Genomic DNA, 23,386 nt, shown 5'->3' with positions numbered 1-23,386 from the left:
GGTCTTGTCTGGATTGAGAATCAATGTATTATTTTCAGACCATTTCACTATCCTATCCAAATCGGCACCTAGATTTTTCAAAGCTGTCTGTATTTCGTTGGGTGGAAATGATATGTAGAGCTGTATGTCATCCGCATACATATGGTATCTGCAGTTTTTTATACAGTCCCCTATATCTCCGGCATATAGAATAAATAGTAACGGTCCTAGAATTGACCCTTGAGGCACCCCCCTCCCAACTGACCTCACGTTAGAATAGGACGTAGTTCCATCATCCTGGGCCACCGCGACCAGTTGGCTGCGAAATGCGTGAAAATGTCCGGAAAATGCGTGAAAATGTCCGGGAAAAGTGTGGAAAACGCCTGGAAAATCCTCGGAAAATGACAATTTGAAAAAAATAATTGTATCATTTGGCCAAACAATCAAAAGATTGACCAACTACGCCAAACATATTAAAATTGCCATTTTTCTCTTACCAGATGTGTTTTGAAGACGGATTCAATCGTATCTGGGTGATTGGACGAACTAGTGGTCTAGCTGGACTCCAGATCAACCATTACCAGCTGTTGTTTCTCCTGCGACAGCTGGAAAGGGTGTCACAATTGACTGCGTGGTTGTCTCACCAGGCTGGCAGGATGCCGGAGGAACCTGGGTAAATATACTTTTGGTTTTTAGGAATCTCTAATCGATTTGATCCTTTTGATTTCGATTTCTAATAGAAGATGGCAGGAAATATTACCAGAATTAAGTAGTAAATATTGTTTTATTGACGGATATCTGTGAAAAATAGCATTTTTAATGTAATGCTGTCTGTTTTGTTTTATTCAGACGCTTATTTACTTATCCAGTGTCCTGCACTTTAGTGAACAAAAAGCATTTAAATGCTATTTTATTTGCGAAGAGTTTAAATATTATACCAATAAGCAAAATCAGGTAAAAAATAACTTAGCGTGCTCATTCATATACACAAAAGTTTATAAGTAATAATACAAAAGTAAGTACGCTTAAATACCCACTCAGAAACTGTTAAAAATTGGCGGCTGCATCGTTAGAATCAAATCTTCAAATATCTTAAAAGTCAATCAATGATATAAATTTCAGAACGATAGTAGTAGGCATGGTTGTCCCGGCGGTGGAGATGACGCTAGTGCTGCCAACCAGCTGTCCTGGCCAAGAATCTTCTAGAGACCTGGACAGTGTACCTCTGGATTCTTCCAGCTTGCAGGACTTGAAAATGGGTAGGTATGACGTCGTGGAAACCATTGCTTGTTATGGAATACTTTATTGAAAACCTTGCCTTTTAATCTGACCAATTTTCCATGCATAAAATGTCCTAAACAATATTCTAACATGGAATCCTAAAGATTTAGTGGAATATTTAATTATTTATTAAACGGAGGTATAACATTGACATACTTCTTTCAAAAAGTGGAAGATCAAAAACTTTTCTTCTTAGTTGCAATTTGTCTGATCCATAATGTGACATTATAACCAAAGAAGTTAGAAGAAACATAACAACACTATCACAAAATTCAGCTTTTTATCATGAGCTGAGCAATAGAATAAATATTTACAAGCCTATTACTGCCATGGAAACCTATTACTATACCATATCGCCTTACAATAAGTGCAGCAGTTCAGTAATAGAAGCAGGCACGTCCATAGGTTCCGAGTCCACAATGGCGCCGTCGGTGCTCGACCGTGACTTGGGGCCGCAAATTCCGCAAATGCAGCAAATGCCCCAAATGCAGCAAATACCGCAAATGCAACACATGCAGCAAATGCAACAAATGCAGCAGATCGAAGTGTGCACGCCGCTGCCGCTGCCTGCTGAAGAACAGCCGCCGAGCCCTGGAATTGGATTTGGTAAGCATTCAGTATTTGTAGTATTTGTAGTTGTTTATTTATTATTATTTTCTGATTATGCGGAGCTGTGAAATTATGTTTGCATGCCAGTATAACTGGCGAATGTGTTGTATTTTCCATAAAGTAATAACTTGTGAACCACATTTGAGCAAATAAAGATTTATTTATTTTTATTTTTTTATTTTGTTTGCATAGGTACATGTCTATTCCTATGTCTTGTTTTGTGCATAGACTATTTACGTCTATCTCAATGTCAATGAATAAAGTGTCTATAACTTTCCTTCATGTTGTAAATTAAACCTTAACTCATTAGAAAAATTAATTTTGGTGTATTATTGATCTGCTAACTTGGATCGTAAAATTTGTTGCTTTTGGTATGTTTTGTTACACCTTAAATCAACGCTTTTAAGTTTGAATTTTCTATTATTTCTAACTAGAGTTGTACATACATTTGACGACAGTTTTAAGTTTCATTTTGTGTATGGATAGGTATACATACAGGGTGCTCCACCGTCAGTGTATTAAGCCTGAAAGCACTCAAACAACAAAACGATATCTAATTTTTTTTTGTGAAAATTTTCCTTGAATACTTCTGTCTATCAGTATTCAGTCTATTTAGAATTTTTAGAGTATTTTTACGCACTCAGCGTATTCAAAACTATATGTTCCTTTGAGCTTACTTCACCGACGGTGGGACGACTGTGAAATTATTATTATTACGCGCATTATAAGAATGATGTATCTGTTGATGTACCCAAATAAATAAATAAAAATTGGTTGTTTGTAAAGTAGGATTACGATCGAGATGTTTACGTGATAACATAATGTAGTGGCAGCGCTCGAGATGAGACGGGAGATCGGTCCGTCTCTCTCTCGTTATACCTGCGATCGCGCTCGTGAGGTTTTGGTGTGACACAAGTTTCTGAACATGTCACCCGACTAAAACGATTTTGAAGACGTTATCACGTCAATAAATAAATAATTACCTACTGATTGACGATTTCATATCCCCAGCGGGATTCTCGTCCATGCGACGCGGTCTCACATCCCTAGTGACGTCCATAGACAGCGCGCTCACACGCGACGACACGCGCAGCGACGCCGCGTCCACGGCCAGCTCGGACAGCGAGCGGTACGTGGTCGTCGGGCTCGCGGCCGAGTCGCCGGACGACGCGGACATGGCGTTCAGGTCGGGATGGCACATGTGTAAATCATCATCATCGTCGTCATCATCATCATCATCATCATCATCATCAGCCCCGTAGAATAGAAAGAGAGAAAAAAACGTTTAAACACGAATACTTTGACAAAAAACGTACAAATTTTCACATATAAAATTCATATAAACTGACGCGTATTTCGTAGTGCAGTACAAAGTATTGAAATATTATAGTATTTATCGTATTTGACAAAGCCATTAAATTGGCGATTTGTGTATGGAAAATTAAAGTATAACATCTTTTTAATTCTTTTACCACATTTAACTGTAACACATTTATTAAAAATAACCATCCATAAAAGCAAATATAAAACCATTGCTATAAATAATTTTCCAGGGAGTTCGAACTGGGCCGTTCGAGCAACAGCGGCGTGGAAATGGCAGCTGAAGTAGTGGAGAGATCTTCCTCACCCTCCGACCATTCTATAACTAGCTCTTGTAAACGGAGGGATCTGGTAAGATAATATGAAAAATGGGTACACACACATATAGATAAGACTCACATACGCACACACACACTACTGTTAATCCATTAAACTATATGCTCAGTAGTTTTGCTCATTACTCCCTCACATTTTACACCTTCAAGTGATACAGCGAAAATATAAAACAGAATAATTATATTTATTCTTTGGGTCCATAGCAATAGGTAAAGAAATCATCGAGATATGTGAAAAAAATTACAGCTGTAAAATTCGCGTATAGTCTTTATAGGCTAGCATTTTGATTATTTTTTCAGTATCAACTATAACATAAATAAAAAAACTGCTTACTTGATCCTAACATAGATTTTTTTAGTTCCGATTGTTATCCTTGTAGGATTATAATTTGATAACCTCCGTGTGTAAAATCACTAATCAAAATTTCATTTCGCAGATATCCACGTGTACCTGGCGACTAAACAACATATACCTGGTGCAGCAGAGTGTTCCCGGGAAATCCGCGCTTCGTCTCACCGCTGATGATCTGAAGTCAGATCAGTGCTCGTCTATACCCTGGGATGAGTTCCAGGTAAGGTTCCGGGGGGTGATTTAAAAAAAATACTTTAAGATATACATATATAAATCATAAATTTTAGTATTGAAATTGAAAATTTTGATTACTTGAAAGATTAATGGTTATTTGATGTAGGGGGGGGGGGGGGGTTTGCCAATAAAAATCGTGTAAAATAATAAATTATTAATAGGGGGGACTTTGTTACCATTATATAGCAGATGGAATGATTAGCATAGCAAGAAAGAGAGAGGGAGAAAGAGTAATGAATAACGAAATTTTATAGTCATAGTAACATTAACATTAGCCTACATATACAAATAAATGTGTTACTGTTATGTTATATTTAACATATAAATTGTGTATTTTCGACTTGTATATTTTAAATGTAAAATGTGAGAGTATTCGACTATGACGATTATATTTCATCACATAATACTGTTTTTATTTTATTTCCTACATGTTACCTTTGTGGCACAAACATGATCCCTAAAAAATTTCATCATAATGATTATTAATGTCTAGTTTTTTATCATTACAGACAACACATAAAAATTATTCCTATATTCTGTAATAATTAAAATACTTAAAAAAAACATTTTTTGTTTCCTTGTATTGTTTCTATCCTTTCATTGTGTTTACACTAACACCTAACATTAACACTCTATTGTATACTTCTTTCCACAAATGATCTATGTTGTTTTAGTGTTACTTTATCGACTACGCACTGAGCTAACGTGTTTCATTTATAATTCACTAAGTGATTCTGTATAGTCTTACTTTATTTTTTACGGAGAGTACTTTCTAAGCATGTTTCAATCTTTGTTTTATTGAATTACTCAATTCGTTTTTGTGTGATGATACTCTACCATTTAACAAGTGAACAATAGTTTTATATTTGCAATCCTTTACATTTATGAAAACTAGCGAAGCTGATTTTTGTTACTCTGTTTTACCAAATTGGTGTAATAAGAATGTTGCCGGATAATTTATTAAGTTACTTCAGTATAGTAAATATGTATTATAAAGTTTTGCCTTCAAAAAAATCCCAAAATTTATTAATAATACATTTTAATTATTAAATATGGTATAGTATCATCTAAATGCATGATAATCACATCACGTCATACCATCGTATCTCGTATCCCCAAAACGAACCCAACAATGTATAAGGAATGCGATATTATCTAACTATGTCGTCTATGTGTTTTCTCTATGGCATCACCGCCCGCTCGGCTATCGTGAACCAAAGACTCGACTCAAGGTATTTCTGACGACAGATTAAACGTAGTGTTTTGTTAAGTGCCATAGACTGTAGACGTTTGTGTCGTAGCCAAGGGGGTTTGGAACATGTGTGTCGAAGTGTGTTTTCATCTTGATCCTGTAGTAAGATCTAACAAAAATCGTCGTTACTATTACATTACCCAGTAATAAACCCAGTTTAGAATACGTTGTTCTATGAAGCCCCTTTTTAAAACGCTTTATTAATCTACAAGTAAAATTGTGGTTTCATATTAATCAAAAATATGTTGGAGCTCATTGAGAATATTTCAACGTACATAAAAAATATTTGCGTACGGTTGAAATAGAAAAGATGAAGACATGTTTCATAATCAGCTTCAATTAAATTAAATTATTCACAAAGCACGAATAGTTATTCCTATCAAGTACAGCATGACCTTATCATATTTAGACTTCACTTCATTTAGTGTTGCATAAGTATTTATAGGCTATACTACATATTATATATTATGGTTCCGCCCACATTACCCTAACACTGTCTCTTTCTACACCGCAAATATTCCCTTCATTAGAGAGAGATAGATAGCCTCTGCATTTTCAACGTTAATGTTTTCATATTATACCTCTCACTCTAGAATATGATATTTCTAAATGAGCGAAAGAGATAGGATTATGGTTAAATACAATACCAAATGTATTTTGTCTGCACAAGTCATACTCATCTCACATCATTCTAGTATTAGATTGCATGAAAAAATTGTATGTATTATAATTATGTATAAGTAATGTTATTTTTAATACTAAATTATAATATTGATTTTATTACAATGTACACTATTGGTTTTATTAGTAATGTGTAGCTTGGTGCAATTGAAGTTTCAAAACTATATTATATACTTACTAAAACATGCTATTGGCAATTGCAATGTAACGCATGCGCTATCAGCTTTATATCAACTTAACTTGAAATACCTAACACAACTAACCAATTACATGTAGTGCGGAATTTTATGCTATTTGAATCTTTTAGCTTGAACACAAAAACACTATAACTAAAAGCTTTGCATGAAAGATGCAAACACAGGTTATTCGAAGTAGACATGATTTGTATTTAGCCCACTAAATAACATAGGAGTCCAGAGGTTCCAAAGAACGAACAAATAAAACATTGTATTGTACAGAATAAGTTCTCAATGCGTGCTCGAGCGTGGAACGAGCCGGTAAACGAAGATGAACCGAAAGTGAAGGAAATGCCGCGCGTCGCAGCTAGGCTCGTGCGCAACGAACTGCCTAGACTTCTTGGTGATGATGTAAGTAATGACTAAATAGTATATTTAATTTGGGCTCGAAGGACCAAAATGTATGAAAAATTACTTTAATGGTCGGTTTCACGACTTTTTGATATATATTTTTATACTATCGATGTATTATCTGTCATCTAACATTAAACAGAACAATCCAGAAGAAGTGACATATCGGCTATCCATACTAATATTATAAATGCGAATGTAACTCTGTCTGTCTGTCTGTTACTCAATCACGCCTAAACTACTGAACCAATTTGCGTGAAATTTGGTATAGAGATATTTTGATACACGAGAAAGGACATAGGCTACTTTTTATTGCGAAATATGTACCACGGGCGAAGCCGGGGCGGACCACTAGTAAGTTATAAATTATAATGATTTTTTATATCCTGGTCAAATGATGAAAACGACGCGGACGTATGCAACGTAAAATTTTGACTACATTTTACGTACTGCACGTTCACAATTTATTTTTGAGACCAAAGCAAAACATAGAGATATCATTTTTAACAATAACAAATTTTTCTTTAAACTTTTGTATCCACTTGGTCGATTTTAGCAAGAAATCTTAGACCAAATATAAAATAATTACTACAAATAATGTTTACAGGGTCAGCCAACGGGTTTGGCACCGTTCGAGGAGCTTCTAGAAGCCCAGATACGCGACTTGACCATGTCCCTTAACATGAGTACAGCTCTCGCGTTATCTGAGTTCATTGAGGATGAGGTCATAGCGCCTCCTATGCCTTTGGAGGTTAGTGTTGTGTGTTGTAAGAAAATGTATCGTGGTTTTTGCTAAATTAAAACTTTTTTTATTCATGTAAACTTTTATATTTTCTGTAAACTACCACGGATTCAGTATGTCACTTCTACCCGGACGAATCGACAAGAGACTCAATCAAATATATTGAATGTTGAACATACGTATGACAATTTAAAAGTAGAAGTTGTATTTTTATTTTTTACGTAAAGCAGGAGCACATACTGCTCATAGCTGAAGCTCAAATGATTTGCAAATTAAATCTATAGTACAGCATTCTAACTTAACTGTAATGTCGGTAATTGATTTTTTGTATGAACGTACTTGACTTGATAATATCATTTAAAGGCTTATTAGAGCTTAGGCTCATTTTGAGTTTGAGTTCAAGAGATTAATTTCCTTTAAATACCATTAAAAATATGCTTATTCGATATTCACAAAATTTTAACCTATTGAGCCCCAAGCGGCCCGATCGGTCCCAGACACAATAGATTTTCTATTGTGTCTGTGATTCCGGGGCCTGAGTTATTAACTGTAACGACCAATATATTCAACGTTTCCAGGTCTTAATATCGAATCTCAAGTTACACCTAATAGAAGACAGACCGACCCGTTCGATATCCTCTCCCCCTCCCCAACCACTAGATCTCGATCTAACCACACTTCGCCTAACCCGGGACTCGAACGGGATACTCCACCTCGGACCACCGGTAACCATTGAGACACCAAGAGAGAACCCGCCGGAGTTAGTGCACGCTAGAGAAGAGATAGATAGACTGAATAGAGAAAATGAAGAGCTGAGGAAGAGATTGAATACGCTGGATCGGATAGCGGAGGACAATAGGGAGTTGAGGGCGTGAGTGTTTTTTGTATTTTAGTGTGTTGCAATTTTTTGTATTGCAAGTAGTTAGTAGAGCAGCTATAATCTTTGTGTCGATTAGTTGAACTTAATGAATTGCGTAGTATTGTTTTCGTATTATTTATAAATATATGTTGTGTTATTACCACCGACATAATATCCGATCATAAGAAAATATTAAACTATGTAAATTAATTGTATTAAATATTTTAGTCCGACTGATTCGAAAATTATGAAAGAGACAGACGATTATGTTATTTTTTTTTCTCTTATTAAAGAACTTTTAGCGCAACTTTTTCATAATTTTGTTTCGCTTAACTACCAGTTACATTAAAAATACAATAAAAAACACGTCAAAAGTATTAAATAGGGTATCAGTAACATTATCAGCTACTAATTAATATTGATATTATATTACAGTATAGCAGAAGAAGCCTCCGTATTACGACAATGTGCGCACTCAGCGCAACAAGAAGCGGCCAACTTATTGGCTGATAAGCAAGAATTACTCGAAGCTTTGCGGGCCATGAAGGTATATGATGAGTCCTAATGCTAGGAGACGAGCTAGGAGTGCTAGGAGGATTAAGGAGAAGTACGAATTGTGATCTTGGGTGGGACGGTTCGGTTTGGATGAGGTCACTTGAGCACAAAATTGGTTGTATTTTGTAAAATTTACAATGTAACAATGTAAAGGATTAGGCAGCTTTTGCACTCTTAGCACAAAACACGGTCAAAGTATTACTTTAAAGATGGGTATGGTAATTATTCAAGCGAAAGCGCTGGTGGAAGATACAATTTATTGTACACTGTAAAAAAATGTGTGCGTGTACTGGTGTACACACGTAAGAAGTGGAACTTCTTTATGATCTTATTTTTCAAAAAAATAATTTACTATATGCAACTTTACAGAAATACGGCGACTCACGCGTGGTAGGGATAAGAAAAAGATGGCGCGTAACGGAAAAATGTCACGCGTAACGAAAAAATGTTATACTAAATTTTTTTCCAACCCCGATAAAGAAGTTTCACTTCAATTTGATGTACGATTACAGATTTTAGTGATCTTATTTTTATTTTTTAATACTATACACCATATTCTTATTTTTTTTTTAATATTTAATGAGAATTAATAATACATAACTCATAACCTATGTTTCTATCCAGGAACAGATGTCAACAATGCAGCGTGGGAAAAGGTAGCGATCACCGTGCTCTCTGGACTGTACGGCGTGTTGCCGCCACGGGAAGGACTAGCGAAATTGATGCTTATTCATATAGACATAAGGACGCTATTACCGTGTCATTGTAAACAATCGTACTGGTTCATACGAAACTTGAAAAAGCAATTTTGATGCTTAATTACATGGGAATAAAGATGATTTTACCATGAACAGTGATTGACGATGTTCTAGAATGTTCTAGAACGTTGGTATTGAGACAACTTTGATTTTTGAATATTTGCGCATACGATTTTTGCCGTCAGGTTCTGTTGTAATAAACATAGCATTTACTTTGTATCTTTTGAAGAGGTCAAAAAAATAATTTGAGTTTTATATGTAGCAGGATAAAGTTGCTTTTACACGATCACATTTGAGAAAATCTACATGATATAGATTAAAAATAGCTTAGTGTGTGTGCGAGCGTTCTGATCGAACAAATTAGTATGGCAGTATGGGTTTGCCATGCTTTAAATATTAACCAATCATATTTACCAATATATGTGAAGTTACTGGAATACAGAACATTGGATATGGCATAGCGATATTGAAATATATGAAAACAAGTTTGTTATAAAAATTGATACAAAAATTAACTTGACCTTAAAATGTTATAAATGATGGAATAAGCCAATTTGATGCTTAAATAAAAGGTTAACTTTTTCGATTACCTTGTATCAAATCAAAATAAAGGTAACGAACCTTCTATCGCATCTGTTTATGAATTGATAAACGATTCGATCATTACATTGTTTTTATTTGCATTTGTTTAATATAATATAAAAATTTAATCCATACTAATATTATAAATGCGAAAGTAACTCTGTCTGTCTGTCTGTCTGTTACTCAATCACGCCTCAACTACTGAACCAATTTGCATGAAATTTGGTATAGAGATATTTTGATACCCGAGAAAGGACATAGGATATGTTTTATCCCGGAAATCCCACGGGAACAGGAACTATGCGGGTTTTTCATTGACTGCGCGGGCGATGCCGCGGGTGGAAAGCTAGTACTTAATAATTATACAAATGCGATTGCGTGAAAAAGCTGCCAAAAGAATAACCGCCTTTGAAACAAAACATGGGCCAACCCATTCTATTGAAAAGTTGTTATATGAAGCACGGAATATAAAACTATGGTGGGAAAGCATTGTATAACTATAGGGAACCAATAATACTAACAGCATTAACACATATTTCTTGAAAAATATTATAAAAAATCTAACTTCGGTGTCATAGTATGAAGATACCTACAATGTGGTATACATAATGTGGGTATACATAATATGGGTGACGATAATGATGCCATTCTTTAAAACTACAACCCATCAAATTTTATATTTCGTGGGACAAAACGTATTATCTATTTTTATAAATCTGGCCAAAAATTTAGACTAGCGTTTCGCGAAAAACACTAATTTAATACAGTGTTATAAATTGGGCATAAAGTGAAATGTCGTACAAAAATAGGAATTGTAAATACTTCAAATAGTGACTAAAATAAAAGACATTAATTGAGATTGCGTATTCGATTGAATATTATGTAACGGCAACAACATTTTTACGAGAAATAAAACACAACGATTTCAGGATTTGATGCCATAGTGAGATTAGTTATACTTTCAAATATTTTCCTTGTAGGTTATTTGAACTCAGTTCTTATTCACCCAACATATTATCTATTTGTAATTATTTTTAAATGATTTTAATAATTGCTTCCAAGATTTTAATTGATTTTTATATTATATTTGTTATGCTTCCATTAACAACATCAAAATTACAAAATGTATGGTAACAAAAGTCAAATTTATAGAAAATATTTATTATCTGTGACGCATTCTTCCCTTCATTTACCTCCCGTAGTGGCATTTAATAATAATTTAAATCCCTGACCTCCATGGAGGATAATATATTTAGCATAAAGGTCATAGACAAATCGTTTTGTTTTTTAAAGATTATTTGAAACTCATTATATTAGAATTAATTCTGTTTTAAATAAAATTTATTATTGTTGTATGCATGTATGTTATTTTAACAGCACGTTTATTGATTTTGGTGTTTTATAATGACTATGGAAATATGTTATGTATTATTTCATAATATAATCAAGCTTTTGATGTGTTGTATAATCGAATTAACAAAGTCGCTTGTGCCAACTGCCAATGCGAGCATTATTTTATGGTTGTAAATAAATTATCTATATCTAAAGTTATTTTTTTTTCTATAGTTGTTTAATATAAATAAAGTAATACGTTTTTAGATACCTTTTTGTGAAATAAAATTATCTATGCTCGTGTATTTTAAAAGAATTTTAATTCAGCTTCTCCAACAGTTGAATTTGACAGTACAATGTGTTGCCCAGTTATTTTTTTTTTTCCTATAATTGGTAGAATTTTATGAAAATGTTTTTATTTGACAATGTGTCAAGTGATATTTATTACGTTTAATTAAAAATACTTTTAATATAAGATTTATAGATTATTAAAATTGTGCCTGTTATTAATGACGTATAAATGCTTTGTGGATATCGTATTATAACTATTGTATTTGGAATATCTAATCATATCTTGTGTATCGTGTTGTGGGGTGCTTCTCTTTGTAACCAAGGCTCACTCGTTACACTGAGTTTTGAAAAAACCTGATTAGGAAAATATGATCCCGAAAAATATATTTGAAACATGGTCATTAATAACATTCATCTAACTGCAAAAAAAATAATATCAGCAAGGGACATCTTACCAGTGCTTAAAGATGGTAACATTAACATGGCAAGATTTTTAATCTCAGTGTGACGAATTGTTATAATCTATTGTCTTAATATTGTAGTGTCCATTTATGATATAGGAAAATCGATATGTAAATTTTATATTTTAATCAAATTTTCATATAAAGGGTGCAAATATTCTTCAATTGTACTTATACAATGTATTCCTCATTTTATTACTTTTAAAAAGACACTAAATTAAAATCCGTTCCATAAAGTCACAATAAATTATTATTACTTACTATTAAAATATTCTGCAACTACAATTTATTTTTATGAATGTTTTAAGGCTTTGTGGTTTTAAGTTCGTGTATTAAAAGAATAGCGTGGTAATGTTCATACTACAGTGTTCATGAAACTCATTTTTAAATCTAACTTCCTCACTAATAAATTTCGTGTAATATAAACAGGAAATGAAACAAATCGTCGATTTTCTGAATCGGGGCTCAAATTTATTAGTAGGGCCGTAGAAATGCTATTCTAATACTTATTTTAGCAATGGTTCCTGTACTTAGAGATTAAATATTGATGCGTAGACTAAAATAACCAACGGTCATTGACGACATAACGTAGAGAAATCTAAAAAAAATTGGGTTATGCCGTTCTTGAACGTTGGTTCATTTAAAAGTCAAGCAAACTGTTAATAAAAAATATTTTATAAAGACTTTACAAAATACCTAAACGGAATTTATGGATCTCGGGTGTTATCGTTTCATTGCATTTCCATTCACTGTGAATATGTTTAAGAATAATGTACTCTATATAAAATAAGGACTTTTATATTATATAACGCCTACCTTCTTAAATTATACAAAGCGAAATAACTGTTGCAATATTATGTTTAGTTATTGAGGAATTGTTAAATTAAATATAATATTCTTAAAACGTGTTTTATTATATATTCCCAAAATATTATATGGAAGAAATAATATATGCCCGAAAATAAAGCATATCATAAAGAAAAACAAATAAATAAAAATATTTGTAATGCGTAACTGTGTATTTTTGTTTGTCGACTAAACCACTGACATCAGTATTTTTATTTAACTTGGAATAAAGATAGTCTAGTTCTTGGCGTCCTATTATAGCTATAGGCTACTATAAAGTATAAATCAAGAAAAATAAAACTTGATGTGAGTGCAATATGCAGGACACGTACAGTGCAGGACGCGATAACGTAAAATGCACGCCAGTCGCAAGCGAAGCCACAGACGGAAAGCTAGTTTACTAGGTTTCAAATAAATATTATTGTCTCTTAATATTTAATAATTGGAATTTTCCATCTAATAAATTCGACCTTGTGACTAAACTAAGGCGGCATTATTTTTCCAATTTTTTTGCATTGAGATAATATTAATATGGAGCAGACACCACGAACAAAATCTGTGCGCCAAGCGAGGCGGCGCGGGGCGCGCGAATGACGGCTAGACAGTCATAGATTATGCGATGTCTTTGTACTTACTTAATATTTATTTTAGGTATAAACTGACTTTACTACGCGGGGCTAACAATATCTGGCATATAATATAGGATGATGTAAATAGTGACGTCATATGGAATAATTTAATTTTTTTCGTGTTTTAGGTTCAGTCAGGGCTATGGGAAGTTTTATTCCTTACAAATTGAGCCTATTTTTAGAAAAAAAAATAATTTTTCCCTTTCTTCACGGCCCAGACATGGAAACCTTGAATAGAAAAAATATTAATTACTTATCTCTGAACTAGCGGTCCGACCCGGCTTCGCCCGTGGCACATATTTCGCTATAAAAAGTAGCCTATGTTCTTTCTCAGGGTCTTAAGATTGTCTGTGCCAAAGGAGAATGCCCATGAAAGTATGGACCACAGTACAGTGTTGCGTCAATGCCAGAGTGGTTTTGGAGGGTTCTTCGATAGTCAAAAGATTTTTACCAATTGATTTTTTTGTGATAAAAACAGGGGTTTTCAAGATATTGAGAAAAATGTGAAATAACCTCAAAACTTAAATAACCCCGATTTAGTTAGGTTTATGTGTGATGTAGGTAACATTTTATCGTCCAAAGGTTATTTTTCGATTAACATATTTAATCTATGCGTAGAGCTTATGCTTTCAGAAAAAGTCTATCTGTTCATCGGCTAGTGTAGGTAGGCACCAGAAATCTTCCGGGACGGATTTCAAGAAAACCTAAATATATACTTAAAAAATGCCAATTGAGTTTTTATTCGGTTTACATGTTGTTGTTGCTGTTGTTGTTTGAATCATTTTTTCACTACATATTCGAAGAAAGAAACAAATAAGAAATAACTGGTTACCTACCAAGCTATGTCATAATAATATTTTTTTTATATATACATATTTATATTATTTTACTTCACTATCTTTGTTAAAACAACCTACATTGTATAAACAATACCTTAAAGAGTGATTTTATGTTAATTGTTTTTTTTTTTAATTCAATGAAAACAATAATCGATATTAATACATTTAGCTATTTATCATAGTAAATGTAATAAGTTACCGCTTGGTTACAATAATAACGGCTATAATAACGGATCTAAACAATTACATGTCTTATTAGATTTTACAAAACATTCCCTGTTCAAAATATATTTTCCGATGGTAAGAAGGCCTCTAAATTGCCGAGATTTTTTTTAATAGTATTGTTGTCTTGATGCATGAGAAAAACCAGTACCAAAAATGGGCATTCTCTTTTCATCAAAATCGGTCCAGTAGTTTATGAGCCTATTAATTACAATCAAACAAACAAACAAAGTTTTCCTCTTTATAATATTAGTGCAGATAAATAAATAATAATTCAATTACACGTTCAAGTCAGTAGCTTATACAATATCAATTAAAAACTTGATTAAAATCAATTAACAAAAAAAAATTGGTGATTGAGTAATTGATTTTCATATTTCATGATTTCACCTTTTTTCAATTAACAACCAGTCTATGCTTTTCTAAATATGTAAAATTATTATTTTATACTATAAAAATATACGCCAGCAAATATTACTAACAACACTTATTTCATGCCCAATGTCATATCTTAAATTTTTAATCTATGACAAAATGTCGCCCGCCAAAAATTTTTCTCTAACTAAGTTTTAAAAATTATTATCTAGTTACTTACTGATGAAAAGTTATTCCTTTGCACTTTTCCGTATTCTTTGTATTATTTGTGCAATATCGTAACACACACGTAGGCATATTTGATGCGTTTCACTTTAAAACAAATAAAAAATGAGCGTGACGTTCGCGCCAATGAGCGAGCAAGCGACTGAGTGCAGTTACGCCACATGACGTATGTTGAGTGGAACATAAGTGATGTAGGCGGTATCGTCTCCATATTAATATTATCTCAATGTTTTTTTGATAATTTTTTGTAGACAGGAAAAACATTTAAGTACATTAGATTAGAGCACAAAATATTTGAAAAATAAATATATTTAAATGATAAAACACGAACCAACCACTTAAAAACAAAACAAAAACTTATTTAAATTGTAATGACAAAATTCCGCATAAAATAGATTTCATAAATTGGAAGAACATAAAACAAGTTTCTCGACAAAAAGTAGTACGTAGCAGAGATAAAATTTATACATATTTATTAAAGTTGCAGAGTGTATTGTTCATTACACCTACATTTTTTATGCTCATTTTGTGGGGAAAAAATAAATTGACAAGATGGCAACATCAACACGTGAGTAGACATAACGTGACTTGTGATAATGGCAACACCTTTAGTTATGGCCGTCAGTCAGTTGGAATAGAAGCCAGTGATCGTTGCTAAAGTTTCGCGTTAAAAATTTTAAGTTTCTTTTATTTACGTGATTTAATGTGAATTAATTTAATTTTTTTAACTATATTTGTGCGATTGTGAATTGAATGGTGATAACATTGGTCGTAATTTAACTCGTGGAATGTTTATTGTGCCCTCAACATAATAGGATCAGATCAGTGTTCACTAAGTTATTATTGGATTATTGTTTGCTGTTTACACATTTATAACGTAGCGCAGGTAAGGTTCTGACCTGTAATTTAGTTTAAACGTATATTGTAATGAGACAGATGCAATTCAAGTTTTTGCCACGAACTCAACACGCGCGATGTGACTCGTTCCCAACCGGGAGATAACGGCGGATTATGTAGCAGATTGCGTTTGATTCTGATAAGATTCCGTTCTTCATGACACCTGAAGCCTCGCAGCGACTCCCACAAATGTACATGGCGCTACACAAACACGACATTCGTTGTAAATATTGACGTATCAGATGGAAAAATTTTGTGTGAATTACCAAATTTCATGCTCTATTTCCCGCTGAAAGCTAAATTTGTGTTGAGATATTTTAAAAGTGAACGGTGGTTCCGACTTACTCATTTAGTGCATTACACACATTAAAATACCATTAAGACTTTCATGAATTCTACTTAAAATCCAGCTTACATAAATAGTGCTTGCATAATAACATGCTGATTCACTAATGATGTAAATTCGTCGAGAAAATATTACCCATTGGAAAATTTATATTGAGGTTATTTCCATATGTACAATCCAGCACTATCTGTTGAATTAATTTTATGTTATTTATTCAATAGATGCGGAGAATTTCTTTTAAAGTTTAAAAATACAAAATAAATTACCTATTATGAATGTTTCAAATATCTAAATCTTAATACCTACCTACAAACATCTTATTCTAAGGAAAATTTATTGAAATCGCATATTTAAAAAAAACTGCTTATAAAAGTAAACAAGGTATAACTAAAAGTTAGAAATATAAAATACACTAATTATTGTTCAATTCAGGAATTCCAATAATTTGCTACAGTAAAGCAAAGTTTAATAAGTAAAAAATATTGGCTAAACAAACAAGAATGGCTACTGCGATTGATTGATAAGTCCTACAAATACTGATAATTATCACTTGTATGTGTTCATGACATCACCACCATGTGTCTTCAACTCAAGGTCTTTGAGCACTTGCAGTCTATTGTTACTTATGTTAATGTAGAGTTAATTGTGTTATGTATTTATTATTTTTGACGTGACAATGTCTTATAATTCGATATAGCCGGCTGCACGCACGAAAAAACATGACTCATGCGGCGTTACCTCGCTCTGAGGCGTTCGATGAAAGGCTTGAAGTGCAAGCGAGAGCGCGGAACGAGCGACAAAGAAGCACAATCGTTGTCGTGTTCAACTATCGTCAGTAAACCGACTTTACAGACAACCAATTTTTTTTTTATTAAAGTTATTGATTCTTTTCTAAAGCTTATAATAATTTGATTACAACTCTATATTCGTTCATTCTGTTCAGTAATTAAATTGTAGTATAGTTATTTAATTTCTAGCTTAATTTCATTGATTCTATTACTATGTCTGCATATTTAGTAAGTGCTAATCAAATTTATAAAAATAGCTTTGTTGATAACTGAACGCAGAAAATTCCTATAAAGCAACACTAGTGATTAAATTGCCATTAGGTAAGAATAAAAGAACTGAAACATTGCCATAATATTGCAATGTATTAAATGCTTGAATGAAATATTTAAAATTGCTTATTTATCGTTATATTCACGCACATACTTTCATAGGCATTTTACTAAATTGACCTGGATTTAATTGTAATGTAAAGATAGCTATAATTTTAATATTAAATGGAAATGTTTGCTAGATAAGTTTCTTACTATCTGATAATTATTATCATAAAGTTATCTTAGATTGTATCTCTTATCCGTGGCCTATTATTCAATTATTGAGTTTTGATAATTATTGATTTGATTGCTATTCAAGGAATGCTGTATTAAATATGATATTGTGTACATATAATCAGATAATAACTATATGTGTATCATATATTATAATATATAGAATGTGTTTAACTTGACATCAATTATTTAAAGACAAAATCAATGTTTTAGTGTGTAAATTGTTATTAATACATAATATTGTAACACTGGCAGATGCCCAGCTCGCTATAAAGCATTCAAAACATCCAGATAAATATTTACCACCCCAAATTAAGTTATAAACTCGTTAAAAAGTAGATTTCAAATTGAATCGATCAGATTGAGCCTCCAAATAATATAGCAATTACAATCGATAGGCGGGGCGCGGCCGGCCTTGCGTCACTGACCGGAACTCTACCGTGGATGCAGTTATGCCGAGAGACATGCACCTTGACCAAGGAATACATGGTCTAATTATATTTTTATGTTCACGTTTTAGGGATGTTTTGTGACCAACTGTAGAGTATAATAAACCGTTTATTTGTAGAGTTGTAATGAATTAATTTGGAAACTAGGATAGTATATATATAGTACCTACTAGGATATCTTCTGGATTTTGCAAATTCGACTTTTATTATGTTTATTCCGTAATTCGACTTTATCAAAATATTTGTGATTAGATTGGAGGATCATATGATTATATGATAAATGTTTAGCTTCTTATTATTTTAGTAAGAAATTAGAATTAGGTCATGAACAATATGTATATAAAATTGATTATATATACATACAATGTAGGTAAATATGAATTTGCATGCAATATCTGGACTGAATATTCACGGCAAAATAATATCCTTCACAGTTATGTAAACTTGCAATACTAAAATTAACGGTTACGCAAAACTTGATTGAATCGTAATGCTATTATTAAATTCTAAAATACTATTTGGCAATGCATTAATACATACATTGAACATTATGATTGACTCATTGTTATACATAATGCATTTCTTTAATATGTTACTTTTATACTTTATCATTATGTGTTTGTAGACATAAAATTATTGTGGAGAATTCGACAATTATGACTTCAGTAAATTATATCAATAATTATCTTGCATAGAACAAGTTTCAATCAATATTATTACTAAGTAAGTCAAATGGCATCTGGTCTTTAGGCTTAGTAGGTTTAGCTCTCTCTATACTCTTTTTAGTTTAGTTGTTATATCAAAATAGGCAATATAAAACATTCGAAATCTAAAGTAGGTAGGTAGGTATATTTAGTCTATCGTTTTTGTCTGTTCTTTTTTTAAGAAATTATTTAAACAATACCATTTGCAACATTTGCGTACGATTAATCAGCTCCACATAGAACAATCCAGGCGTTTGCACAATAATCATTAAGTTAATTCGTCTTCGAGACGCATTTAATTACTGTTTTATCACTGGAGGGGAACAGTTATGCGGGTCTAATGTGCTTTGGCGCGTCTAGCGAAATCTTAACTCTACGTCAAATGTTCTCGGTACATTAGAATGTGGAATTTGGTGTAAGTATGGAGAGTAATGTGTGATACTGTTAAGCTTTTATGGGACCCGTTTAAAGTATTGTGAGTTATGCTGAATTTTTATCACATACGATTTGCCAAAGCAGAGATTTTTACACATATTTCACGATAATATCGCAAACTGCTTACCACTTTTACCCTTATGTACAAATTTATTTAACCGATTAGTTTCCACGTAAAGCTTAAACGAAGACATAGTCTTGCAAGGTCGAGGTCTAGGCGAAACCATAATGCTTTTAATAATAATAAAAAAAAAACTAAGTTCGACGTTCACCCAGAACATCTACTTATCTCGCCGTCCACGTCAATCTTAATGTTTGACAGTAATGTCAATGACTTCACGTTAATCAACAGACAGACATACATTTTACGTATTTATCTTTAGACTCTTCTTTTAGGTTCACGATCATCTAACTATCATAAAAGTTTTGTTAAAGTGATAAAGTGACCAGGAAATAAATTGTGGGAACAGCATTGAAATTGAATAGAATAGTTAACTATTCGTACAAAAAATAAGATATCTAAGTCATTGCTGTGCCGGTTTGCAATTGCAATACAAAATAATAATTGATGTCATAATCTTAAATAACTTTTACGTAATATGCACTTATGATAACCGGTCATAAAACATGTTTTATTGGCAATATATGAAATAATTACTTATTCACTGGACATTGGTGGTCTGGTAATGTAAGAAGGTAATAATAGATCGTTACACAGGATTTATTCACGTTTATGAAGCAATAACTTTCAGTTTTAAATAAGTGGGTAATTTTCCAATTTCAATATCGAATTTATGCGTAGGCGTTACTTAGCCAGTGTCAAATTTATTTTGATTTCTATATAAAATAATGAGATATTTGATTTCGATGGAAGGACACCTAGTTGCCATTTTATTCTCTACCAAATTTCACACAGATCCGATCAGCTGTTGTGCCCGAAAGATAAACAAACAACCTCAACATTCATGCGAACTTTCGCTTTTATAGTATTAGTAGGATTAGTAGGAAGTATGATAGAAAAGTTATTCCTTCTTATTTTTAAATCAATTTTTGAGAACACATCATGATTATACGTCATTATGCTACTCTTAATGCAAAAATAAATCGAAAACAATGTTCAGAATATTCTGCGTCCTTTTCAATATTACACAAATTCAAATGATACAGGATACGGCGTGTTGTAATATCAGAAATCATGATCGTGTAATTACATTTTGTATTGAATTTTAAACGGTTTTTTCGCACATGCATACCCTCGATGTATTGGGTAACGAGACCGATAGAGAATCAGTTTCTCCAATTAACTTCCAAACGTGCACTATGTCCGGTGGTGGATGACCCCGCTGATTTCTACAAGTTCAGGAAAGCGGTTGAATACCTTCCGGCTAGGTTTAGGAGTAGCGAGAGGAAACGCGCTTCGTTGGAGTTTCGCAAGGTGGCTTATATACGGATATGTTGTAAATTCGACCGGGATGATTCGCCGGCTTGCTACTGGGCTTTGTTCAGTTACATCGCAGTTTTGATTGTGTTGTTAACGCGTGCAGTGATAACGTTGCGCTTTTATCGCCCGCCTTATTCGTGCTGTGATTCTATAGTTAGTTATTCGCCTGTTTAAACATCTAATTGGGTGTAATTGGCTAGTTGAAAGGTATGTTCTTTTTCTAGTTTAGAATTTACGCTTTAGTGTATTTTGCAAGTGTATCAATTCTACATTACGAGTTCCTTTTTTAAACTGGTATTTAATTTAGATGTAACCGGTCCGTTTGTTGTTAGTAAAGTATCTATGTGTTACTCGAACACTATAATTTATAAGTTAATTTAATCAAATAGCCCGTTTAACTCACAGTTAAATATTAATTTAGCATATTTAGATGTTAAGTATTGATTTAATTTATTACGTTAACTAATCAATATTTTGGCACTCGTCTACCGTATCGTTACCACATTTAACTACACACGAATTCAAAACAAATCGGCAGATAATATAATTGTACTCACAATTGTGCAGTAAATGTAAAACAATGGGCTTACAACGGAGCCAGTCACGCTAAGATTTAGCAGAAAAATAAGGCCGATTAGTCACCGGTACATTGAGGTCGGTGGAGCGCTTATTTAGCGACATGCGAACGATACGAAATCGTCATAATTCAATAATTGTATTGCGTATAATTATTCGCTATAAGGAGTAACCTTTAAAGAGGAGTAAGATGATGCATGATTATTATAGTAATTACGGTGTTACTGCGCATGCAGGTATGTTTCTCTGATTGTATAAAATGATTGCTACATCCGTATTCCATAAATTTGTGAAATTGCAAATGTTATATTCCTTTTATATTGCAGTTAATAAGTACTTAAGACATCTATATATCAATCCTGTACCACGCGTCATGCCTGATACAATCGATATTGATTCCTCAGTCGCAAATGAGCAGTCACAAAACAAACGAACGCAATCGATTCAATCGAATTAGCGAGTTTATTCATATCGACTCATCATCGGTTTCCCAACAAGTGTGGTATGCGAGGTGGTCACGTTTTGTGGAACTGGTTTGCGTCTTCAATGTGTGAGCAAGTGATTATATATTTTATACGGAGATGCTCGAATGACGGATTGGAACCAAATTATATGAGGAGCGGTTAGTTGTACAATTCACATTGTATACTATTACTTTTCTTTTTTGGGAAGGTAGCAGGTATATAAAACTGCAATGATATATGATAATTTCAGTATTATTTAGTTAACAGTTTAAGGATATAGAAGAATTAGAACCGGTAGAAGAAAAGGGAACATTGCAATACTAACTAGTACTTCTTTACTATATGATAAAGGTATTGATAGTAAATACTCCTAGTTCCATTTATCTATTGTTAGTTTTTTTTGTTGGATTTTCAATGGAATTTTAACTCGTATGTGTCAAGTTTAACAAATATGCTTAAAGTTTGACCTTGACAGTGCACGTGTCACGAGTCGGTTTGCGGTGTTTGTGGTGAACTTCTAAAATTACAATTAATCTTCCACTAAGTAATTGAAATAATGAAACGAATTTGTAATACATATCTTTTGTGGTTTTCTAAACTTGGTACATTCTACAGATCATAATGAATTACCCAAGATGTTTTTCTAAGAACTATGATCTATTTCGGCGTTCGACTAGAAAAAAGAATCGACAAAAATTGATTAGATAACATTAACAATTAAGATAGTGTTCAAGATATAACAGTTACTGTTCAGTTCACGAGTAATGAATGGTGAATTGTTTGTCACAAAGCTAGTGCTGTCTCTGTGACCTACATACAACTCTCGATAGTTTTAATTGAGTACAGATTCTAGTATGATTTGATTATTGAATGCTGAACTGGGTTCATTTATCAAATACTCCAAGGACCAGTCATGATGTTGGAGTGAGTGGACTATGCGATGCGCGGAATTTATGTGTCTTATAAGGACATTATGTTTCACAATCTGTACACAGAGCGCAAATAAATGCCTAGAATTCAAACAATTCTTTAATTAAAAGTCATCTTGGACATTGTGAAACATACTGTAAGTCCTAACAGTTAATGTTGTATTACTGTGTACTTTATTTAATAAAGGGCTTTAATTATTTTGTTAGCTATCAAATGGAAGTAGTTATAACTTTACCCTCTGCTTTTCAGTCCCCGTTTTAAAATGTTCTTTGCACTAAAATAGGCCACGTTTAAGTAATGATTTCTGCCATTTCTTTACCCATTCTTTCGTTAAACTCGACGGCATTTTTTCTCACAATTACTTCGTGTTCTCAGCACATTGTTGGATTAATTTTTAATGAAACTTGAGCTCGCAGTGGCGTATTGAATAACGCTGAATCAACAAATCGCTGAGTCAATAAATT

General features: G+C 32.9%; 2 protein-coding genes across 5 annotated transcripts in view; both read left to right on the top strand.

The window, feature by feature from the left end:
* The window catches only part of LOC123701316 (UHRF1-binding protein 1-like), a 31,931-nt gene extending 21,677 nt beyond the window's left edge, over positions 1 to 10,254 (top strand). The window contains exons 18-28 of one of the 4 annotated variants that reach the window (XM_045648744.1): positions 480 to 652; positions 1,102 to 1,238; positions 1,666 to 1,866; positions 2,881 to 3,055; positions 3,423 to 3,540; positions 3,962 to 4,096; positions 6,502 to 6,630; positions 7,238 to 7,381; positions 7,951 to 8,243; positions 8,667 to 8,778; positions 9,411 to 10,254. In XM_045648744.1, coding sequence (XP_045504700.1) covers positions 480 to 652; positions 1,102 to 1,238; positions 1,666 to 1,866; positions 2,881 to 3,055; positions 3,423 to 3,540; positions 3,962 to 4,096; positions 6,502 to 6,630; positions 7,238 to 7,381; positions 7,951 to 8,243; positions 8,667 to 8,778; positions 9,411 to 9,446 — 1,653 coding nt within the window. In that variant the 3' untranslated portion in view covers positions 9,447 to 10,254. Of the gene's footprint in view, positions 1 to 479; positions 653 to 1,101; positions 1,239 to 1,653; positions 1,867 to 2,880; positions 3,056 to 3,422; positions 3,541 to 3,961; positions 4,097 to 5,330; positions 5,934 to 6,501; positions 6,631 to 7,237; positions 7,382 to 7,950; positions 8,244 to 8,666; positions 8,839 to 9,410 lie in introns of those variants that run through there. The other 3 variants (XM_045648743.1, XM_045648745.1, XM_045648746.1) reach the window with 3 other exon arrangements.
* Positions 10,255 to 15,946: 5,692 nt separating this feature from the next.
* LOC123701337 (protein kinase C and casein kinase substrate in neurons protein 1) overlaps positions 15,947 to 23,386 on the top strand; it is a 95,676-nt gene continuing 88,236 nt past the window's right edge. Inside the window, exon 1 of the mRNA XM_045648773.1 lies at positions 15,947 to 16,232. The gene's annotated coding sequence lies outside the window, so the exon portion shown is untranslated. The remainder of the gene's footprint in view (positions 16,233 to 23,386) is intronic.

The sequence above is a fragment of the Colias croceus genome, chromosome 21 (genome assembly GCF_905220415.1).
Source record: "Colias croceus chromosome 21, ilColCroc2.1".
NCBI classification, from domain to species: Eukaryota; Metazoa; Arthropoda; class Insecta; order Lepidoptera; family Pieridae; genus Colias; species Colias croceus.
The sequence above is the reverse complement of the archived record's forward strand: the minus strand, read 5'-3'. Positions and strand labels throughout refer to the sequence as shown.